Below are 10,229 nucleotides of genomic sequence, written 5' to 3' on the forward strand. Positions count from 1 at the left end.
AGCATTTGTATATAAGATTCAATTCATAAGAAAACCTCAGTTATCGAAGATATTTCTTGTAATATTTGCTTCACTAACATAGTTGGTAGTAATACTTGAAGAAAACATGCATAAAGCGAATTCGCTATAATGGTTATACGAATTCGTTATACGGATATAACGAATTATGGATATAGCAAATTAAATTCCACAGGTCCCCAGGACTTCGCTATAACCGAGTTTTACTGTAACAGTGAACCGAGCGTGCATAAATTCTGTGCAAGTCGCTATTTTTTGGAATATCACCCGTCGTCAAGCAATGTTGACTGTTGCTACGCAAGAGGGTGTGGCTTCATTATTCAGCGGATAATAGTTTTTTTTAAAGAAATGTCTCTCGACGAATCAAATTCAAGTAATTTACATGAAAGTATAATATAAAATTTTATCACATATTTACCCCTTTATCCCGTTGATATAGCTCATATGATATCGTTTTCGTATCAACACTATGAATTTCTACGCCGCATGACGTCATGTAAATAAACAAATACATGTGCATGATGGGAGAGAATTCCAAATAATTCAGTTGTAAAAATTGATGGAGGTGGCTCAGGTTTGGTGAAATCTTCTAAATTTGAAAATGATGAAATGATCTATGAAGTTGAGATTGAGGGAACAGGTCTGACATTGCCATTTTCAAGTTACCGTCTCAAAATAGAGAGACCTGTCTCGCAGCAGACGATGTCTGGAACGCGTTTTGAATCAATAGATGAAAATGATATTGATAAATATATAAATGAACAAGAGAACAAAAACACCTGGAGAAAAACTTCTGCTGACATAAATTTGCTAAAATCGTTTCTTGAAACACAAAATGAAAGCAGACCAATAGAAGCAATCCCTCATTCTGAACTGAGTAACATTTTGTGTAAATTTTTCTTGAGTGTCCGCAAGCCTGATGGCTCAAATTATGAACCAAACACATTGCGATCATTTATGAGCAGCTTTGATAGATATTTACGTAAAAGGAAGTATGGATTTCAGATTGTTTCAAGCATCGAATTTGTTAAAGTGCGCGAAGTTGTCAAAGCAAAACAGCGAAGTCTTAAAGGCGAGGGCAAAGGAAACCTGTCTAAAAAGGCAGATCCATTAACTGACATAGAAATAAATAAACTGTGGGAATGTGGTCTATTAGGGGTTCAAACTTCTGAGAGTATATTAAATTCACTTTGGCTATTCAACACGATTTATTTTGGACTGAGGGGTTCAGATGAACACAGATCCATGTCGTGGGGTGACATTTGTTTACAAACCGACATTTCTGGCGTTGAATACCTAACATTCAATGAACGGCAATCAAAAACAAGACAAGGGATAAATCCAAGGGATGTTCGTGTAGTCAAACCCAAAATGTGGGCAAATACCGACGCGCCAGATCGATGCCCAGTTGCTATTTACAAACTATATTCAGAAAAAAGACCCGATGATTTTTCAAAACCCGATGATCCATTTTATTTAGCAACACATACCCAGCAACACGCTATGTCAGTCAAAGAACAATGGTTTAAGAGACAGCCAGTTGGCGTTAACAAATTAGCATCTTTAATAAAAAGAATGGCAAATGCAGCTGGCATTGGTGGAGACAAAAAACTCACTAACCACAGCGCTCGAAAACATCTAGTGCAAAAATTAAGCGAAAACAACGTACCTCCAAATCAAATCATGCAGATAACTGGCCATAAAAACATCCAATCCATTAACAATTACAGCAGCATCAATGAAAATTAATACAAAAGTATATCTGGCATCCTTTCGAACTCCGCACCTCCTGTAAACAACCCCGGATCCGCCACATTCAATTGGACACAAAACAATTCAGTCACAAATACCGCTGTACGGAACACTAACACATCCAACACTGGAAGTTCCATGATTGTCAATGTTTCAGGGGGAATTCAAAACTTCTTGAATGGAGACGTCCACGGTGGAAAAATTATTGTAAACATACATGAATGTTCAAACAAAACACCACGGAAAAGGCCGCGTGTCATCTATGACACGGACTCGGATGACTAAAGTCAATGATGATTATAGATGACTTTATTTGTCAAATTTCACTTCATTTGCTATTCTTAAACAAATTTTCATTCATGAATTAAAAAAAAATAAGTGCTGAAATACTTTCTTTCTTTTATTTTTGTACGAACTATGTCATACAGCGTAATATTATTTATAACGTTATTTGGTTCGAGGTAACCGAAAGGGAACTTTGAATTAGAAATAAAGACAAAACACGCATTTATAGTGAACAAAATATGTGATAAAAAGAATCTCTCATGGTTTGTGGTTTGATATGATTTTATCCAACTCCATTGGATGTTTTCTATCCCCTCGCCAAGGCTCGGGGATAGAAAACACACAAGTCGTTGGATGAAAGTCATATCAAACCACAAACCATGAGAGATCCTATATATAATAATGTTGGCACTTTGTGACTGTTATTTTACTTTTGGAATGACCATAGATCAAAGAAATGAAGGTATTGTTTTGTTTTCCCTGTGATTTATTTTGTGAATGTGACTTGACTCTACAGGTAGACTGTCTGGAGGTATATCTTCCCTAACTTGTGACTGTGGAGCATCTGTCTGTCAAATTGGGTCTGTGTCTGGAAGAACGAGTAAGACGTTTACATTTTAATATTATTACAAAATACCAAGTTTCTATGCTGTGACATTTTGAAAAAGAAACAGTTGGATGGAAATGAAGTGTTTACAAGGCTTGAAGTTTTTCAATCCCCTATGAAATTCAGTATTTTTCCTGGATTAAGGCATATTGTTATCTTTAAGAAAAGAAATGATGACCTTTTATTGTGATTTTTCATAATACAATTTCCTCTCTTTTCAACATTTTTACCATCAAGTTGTCGCTTTTTTCGACATTTTTCACTCGCGCATTTTCGAGAGAAATAAGGAAGACTGGTTAAGCAGTAAACTTCATCAATCAGAAACAGGACTGAAAGTATTGTACTTATCTATATATCGAATTGTTATAGTTTTTTTTATTTGTACTAGGTGATTTACAATTACAATTGATTTACAATGTACAATTCGCAAATCTATGTCAACTATTTATTGTTTTTTTTTAGCACAAAGAAACAAGAAACTGTTCTTTTGTTTCATCTGCATGAAGAAGGATATACATTTACATGTATATAACATAGCGTTATCATTAAGCCGTGGAGCTTTTCATCGATTGGGACACGGTGAGTGGTTTATGTTACAATGGATACAGCATGACACTGCTTATCACTACACTCAGTAGCAGATTTGGGTGCCCTTGCACGGGAGCAGTAAAACGGAAGTGAAGATAATTTTCATTTACTTATGTTTTACATTTCGATCGAATCGGAAAGCTTATAATTATACTTAGTACTTACATATCTTTCTTGATTGTTCTAAGTGTCCACTTCATGAATTTAATTTGGAGAGCGAGAAACCAGGAAGGGAATAGAAAAAAAACCTTCAGACAAACACAGAAAGGTTAGGAGATAGGATATTCTCTATAAGGCGTTCATTTTCCGATTTCATTCACATTATAAGAAGTAAGTGTTGTGTGTGCCACCCACAAAACACTTATCATTATTATCATTTTTTTTTGACACAGAATTACATACATATACTTTATTGAAAGAAAAAATCCCAGAATGATAACATTAAATGCTAGCCATTTTAATCACTTGTAGGCAGCTTTTAATAAGCTTTGACGAAAATGGGAAGTGTACGCTTAAACTGTAGATACCCAAATACTAACCTTGATCATATATATGTATCTTAATAAAATGATAAAACCCTAGCCAACTATCATGAACTATAGCACATAGAAACATTTTTGAGTTTTTTGAAAAATAAGCCTACATGTATCTAAATATGAAACTTTCTCCTCTCAGTACTCCGTCGGCCAGAAAGAATGAACTTTGAAATCTATATAAGCAATAAAGTCTGATAGTTTTAACCCTAACCCTCACTGTTTGTTTCCCCTATTATTCACTTTGAGGTTTGTCTAAACACTTAATATTGCTTAGCAATTCAAATTCTATAAAGTACTATCACCGGTATGATTATCTACTATTCTCTTTTATAAGTACCTAATTATGAAGGGATGTTTAACTAAAGATTTTACACTTTATGCAAAATTAGTCTCTTTAGACAAAGATTTCCATATATCAGAAATTTTAATTTGAAAAAAAAATGATTTGCAAAAATACATATATATTCCTTTTCAGGTTTGAAGGTATATTGCTGCGTAGAAGGGAAATTAGTTCGATAGTTAAGTTGGAGAGTCAACACGTTTATCAATGAAGGAGCTTGTTGCATTAAATATTCTTTTTGTAAAATATCAAAACATATGAATTAAACATATTGTAACTCTATGAATCTTTTGATGAGAAAGCTCATTTGGATAAACCGTATTATGAGAATGGAATTTTTTACATTTTTCTTTGAATATATCTAAAAATTTTCAGGTGAATTGAATATTTTTTCTTTTCACATATAAGATTTTTGACAAATTCTGCTTCATATGAAGGTATAAACAGCCACGCATTTCAATGACCACTCTACTAGTATTATGGACAGAAAATATAACAAACTTTCACAATTTTTAAAAAAAATTAACAATAATATGAGTGCAATAAAAGTTCCTTTTATGATAACAAACAATGATATAAATAACACTCAGATAAACTACATTACACATTGACATTTGATAGTTATTTTTACATAGAATAAAGAAAAAAGAAAAGCTATAATCAATTTGAGACAATAATAAAAATAATATTTATAACTAGGAGACTTATTGTTCACAGAACAATAAGAGGTCTTTCCACCTTCTTTGAATTTTTCAATTTTGTTTTATATATGACTCCTTAAAATTAAATTCCATGAACAAAAAAACAAAATTGTCTTAAAGGTTAGAAAAAATGAAAATAAAAAAAATTGAAGTGACCTTGACCTTTGACCTTGATAAAATGTTCAAGGTCAAAGGTCAAGGGTCACAATGCAGTTGTTTTTATTTCACCACTTATAGTTTTCAAGTTATAAGGTTTAATATTAAGTACAAAGAAGTTAAAGGGCAATAACTCATACATGACGTCATCAGATCCTTTCACATTTATACAGTGAAGTTAGGTCTAAAGACCCTTAACACATAAAGTGAAAATGATATCTCGAGACGGTATATAGTTTTGGAGTTTCGATAACAAAGATTTTTGCACAAGGGACCATAATTTTTAAAAGGATTAATCTTAGGGGACAAGAATGAAATCTATGAAAATTTTTAAGAGTACATATTAACGATGCAAAGACATTACGTATATGTTAAAAGGCAAAAGAGATATAAAAAATGTTTAATTTCTCATTTTTGGAATGACCTTGACCTCTGACCTTAACATAATTTTAAAGGTTAAAGGTCACTAAATCTTATGCAGTTGATTGCATAAATTTGACTAACAATCTCGTTTTGAAAAATTTTAATTATTTATAAATTGAAAGTTTCTGGCAAAACTCATTGAAGGGGACATCGAATACTTTCGAAATGAATAAACTGAAGACTCCTATTATTTAGTTGAAGACATTGGTGAAGGTTTCATACCTTTAAGGTTTATGTTTCTGAGAGATATGATAACAAGCATTTCTTGTAAATTGCATATATACTTTGAAAGGGGTCAAAGATCAAATAAGGGGTCATTTTTCGGAATAACTTTTATTTCCAATATCATGAACTATAAAGTTTTTCGATTAAGTCTTACAGTTATGGAAAACATCTCCAGACAATAAAATATATATATATATATATATATATATATATATATATATATATATATATATATATATATATATATATATATATATATATATGATAATAATAGATAGGAGAAGCTGTGACAAATGTGATAAACACATGTATAATGGAATAATATATTTTTTTTAATAAAATATTCATGAAAAATTTTTGAGTGAAATATAAGTTAACCGCATAGGTTTTCATTTGTCATTCAAATTTTCACAATTGCTGTAGTGAAAGTGAAAAAAAGATACACAGATTTATTAGGATAGTTGCAGATAGGTGAAATTTTAAACATTATAGACTATTTTTAATATCTTGATTTTAATATTTTAGAATTTTATTGTCTTGATCATTTACAACCAAATAGGTAAAAAAATATATACCAATCCATGCATTCTTTTTTGTTGGTACGAGGGGCATTTCAAAAGTCCTGAGAACTGTTTAATAAAGAATTAACCGTTTTACGGAAATTATTGAGTTTAATATCAATGGAAAGATCAGAAAAATATACACATATTTTGACGTCACTTTATAATTTTTATGACGTAATATCTCCGAAAATGACGTCACAATAGAGAATGTTTTTCATACTGAAAATTCGCGTGTTCATCCACATGGCACGATTTTAAAAGTGCTTTTTAAGGCTTATTTGAAAAAATATTTCAAAGAAAATTTTTATTTGCAAAGAAGTAGAGTAAGACTATGGTACTGTTCATAAAAAATTCTGTACTTCATTATTTGGTTTGTTTACTAGCACGGTTTATGTCCGGTTATGCTATCATCGACATTCATTCAAGATTTTAAGTTACATGATACGACTGGATTTTCGGTCTTTTATATAGTTCTCCATTGTATGAAATAAAATATTTTCAGTATAAAACTGAAATATATTAATGCAGTTTTCAAAAAATACATTTTCAGTAGCAGTAATCGTACCGTTTACAAATAAAATGTACAAAAGTCTAGCCCCTGACTTGTTTTTGTGCGTATTTTTTCTTATTAATTCAACTTCGGCACCCCAAAACGCACTACTGCCTCTGACTTTTGACTCCAAAAAAGGTTTATAAGTTACACAGACATGTAGAATCTTATTCAATTTCCATGAATTAGTTTTTGCGAATATGTGGAGGTACGCTGGGGTTACAACTGCGCCCGCACCATTTTGGATTTTACGAGAAAATATGGGGCACACTAAACTTAACTTCTCTTGAACCTTCATCGATCCCACAATCTGGTTAATACACCTGACGAATTGATGCCATCAAATTTTGAAACACGATTGTCTATTTTCCTTTGATTGCCAGCTTTGCCTTATTTTCACAATTAGGTCTGTTTTATGCAATGCGATGTTTGACAATTGCTTAAACCATTTTAGAACAAGAAGAACTCCGAAACAGACCACCATATGATAGATTTTAGTCTATGTAAAGATTCCACCAACTGTCATTTACGTCCGATAGCTTGCGCCCGAGTAATGAGCAAAAGTTGTTTTTAAAATTTTACTTTGATGAAATTGTGTCTTTTGTTACGTCATTTTTATGGCCAGTATTGTAAGCATGTGGAACTATGACTTCATTTTCGTAGTGATTACGTCATAAAAATTATAAAGTGACGTCAAAATATTTGTTTATTTTTCTGATCTTTCCAATGATATCAAATTCAATAATTTCCGTAAAACAGATATCTTTTTATAAAACAGTTCTCAGGACTTTTGAAATGCCCCTCGTATATCATATGTCATTTAGTAAACAATTGAAGTCTTATGTTGCAGCCCTTCTGGGCAATGGATGGCGTCCCACTAGTACTGCAATCGAACAACTGATTGTACGAAATGAATCCGTATATACTAGATGTGACACAGATATATCATTAAAGTAAAGAGTCAGTTATAATGATTTGAGAATAAGTCTTTTCCTCTAAATATTTGTGCGTCCTTGAGAATTTGCGTAGTAAGGCTTGTTTTTAAAGTATAAATGTTTTGAGTGTTTTTGTACAAGTGTCTTATCGAAGAACTCTGTGAAAACAATGAGGAAGATAAAGACCTTCAAACCAAGGGAAAAGTAGTGTACTAGGGATGAAGTATTCTCAATTTGTTAATAAATATATTTAAATGGAAAGGTGATCACAAAATGATTTTGAATAATAGTTACCTATTCTGGTTTGCGTGTGTTCTAAATGGAATTAAAGGTAGGTCAATATTTTACATCTGGTGAATTTTTTTTTACCAAATAAGTAAATATGTTATTTATTATTCAGTTCGTTCGCTGATCGGTTATTCGCAAAACTATGTCCATTTTGTTATTCACTCAATAAATACTCAAACCCAAAAGAAACGCTACACCCTAATTTTAGGGGGAATATTGTATACAGGTTATAACTTTGTACCGAAAAAGTTGGGACATCTTCAACTTTGCTAAATCAGTTATTTAACGGTTGAATAATTTTCTTTCAAATACCGGAGGTTTATTTTTAGCCCTCTTAAGGTAGTACACAATAGATAGGCCAAAGAAAGTGGGCGCTTTAGATGGCGATTCGGCAGGAATAGTGGCTCATAGAAAGAATTTTAAAAATATCATTGATTTATACATTTTTTTCAAAACCTAGACAATTACTGTGTTTTTGGTAAAGGTAAAATGGGCAAATATTCAGTTAAATATGTTTGATTTTATTTGAATATGCACCTGGCTATAGCCGTACCAGTCAAATGATGCAAAAATCGACTCTTTTGTAGTCGTTTTTCATTAATTTTGTTGTTTCTGGGTCTTCTCTCCATGAATTTTAAATGTGTTATCAGTGTATTTTTAACCGTAAAATTTTTTCCAGTTGTTTAAAAAAATGGAGAGACGACCCAGAAATACCAAAATCTAAACATTTTACATTTATTTTCTGGTAGAAAATTGACAAAGTCCAAATGTATAGGACTTTGGCTTTAAATAATGATTTAAATACCAGCTATGTATAGTGTTCCGCGGTAGCTACATTGGTTTGTCGCTGGATTCAAGTTATATATATTGAAGCAGTATTTTAGGTTCGAATACAGTGATTTGTTTTATTTTATTTTTCTTTGAGCTTGAAATTTTTGAATTTTAAATACTTCTTGAATAAAGTAACAAATTATGTTTTATACATTATTTTACATTGTTTTATATTTCAATGCGTTTACATTTTGTCTATTATAGTGCTAACGTTCTCAAATGGAAATAAACATACATGAACTTGTAACTACAAAGTTACACCTGATGAACAAATATTGAATATATTAAAAAAAAACTAGCAACTTCGATCGTTCTGTTACATTCAATATTTTAGTGCATTTGAAAACTGAGCACAAAAATTATTTAGTATATTCTATTACAATCATGTAAATGTACAGCTGATGTATCCAGCATACTATGTATTAGATAATTTATCTTTCTTGACACCTTATAATTGAAAAAAAAATATTTACAAATAAACAAACAACAGAAATCCATTCCCATGCAGTTTCTATAAGATGTACGTACATATGCATTAAAACTACATGGTGCTTGGACATTTAAATCTGAATTGTTTCGTGTCAATGATTCCTGCCGACTGCCCATCTAGTGCACCCACTTTCTTTTTCCTCAAATTCAATTTTTCTGAAACTTTGATACTTTGTTCTAGGATACAAAATCTCTCTTTATATATGATATGAAAGAAATTCAACCACACATTTTTTGTCCATATAGTCTGAAATATGGCCTATCAGACCCCTGTAAGAAGATTGTGAAATCAGACATTCGACTTAAAAATGAGCCTTATTTTAGAATTATTAATTGGTCTATTGCAAATTTATTAAAATACTTTTAATAAAGATAACCTTTTTGTTACTTTAAATCAGTACGTCATATTGATACTGGAAAATTTTAGTAAAATATAAAGTAAAAATAGAACATAAATAGCGTCGGAATTGAAATTTCACATGTAAATATCCGACAGTTTAAGTTTTCTAAAGAGAAAATGTATAATTCAATTTTTACAAAAAAATTAAGAGAATGATTCAAATGGGTCCTAGAATAAAATGTGTAAAAATAAAGAAAATTGAATCTGACAGGGATCATTCATTGATGTCAATATAGTGATATTATTCTTTTTTTCTCCAGTACTTTTTAAGAAATTAGTTAAAATAGATTTCAGGGGTGTTTTGTCCTACCTTAACAGAAATCAAAAATTGCATGTTTATTAGAACATTTGACAATAATTTGGGATTTCAAGGTTTTGAATCTGTTAATTATTAGTATACATGTAGTAATAAAATTTCTGAAAAAAAATCTTTCTTTTCCGGATGTGATGCCTTTGTTTTCTCAAAATGACTAAGTACTTATTTTCATTGCTCGTGTTTGAAATTCTCAAAATAAAGGAAAAGGAGAGTTGCAGATACAAAT

General features: G+C 31.1%; 1 protein-coding gene across 1 annotated transcript; it reads left to right on the top strand.

Annotated features, from left to right (window-relative positions):
- The first annotated feature begins 627 nt into the window (after positions 1–627).
- Positions 628–1,767, top strand: LOC134266142 (zinc finger MYM-type protein 4-like). Its single transcript, XM_062748384.1, has one exon. The coding sequence runs from the start codon at positions 628–630 to the stop codon at positions 1,765–1,767; it is 1,140 nt and encodes a 379-aa protein (XP_062604368.1).
- Positions 1,768–10,229: the final 8,462 nt, after the last annotated feature.

Source organism: Saccostrea cucullata, unplaced genomic scaffold (genome assembly GCF_032062105.1).
Source record: "Saccostrea cucullata isolate Sc308-1 unplaced genomic scaffold, CSIRO_AGI_Scuc_v1 ctg10763, whole genome shotgun sequence".
NCBI classification, from domain to species: Eukaryota; Metazoa; Mollusca; class Bivalvia; order Ostreida; family Ostreidae; genus Saccostrea; species Saccostrea cuccullata.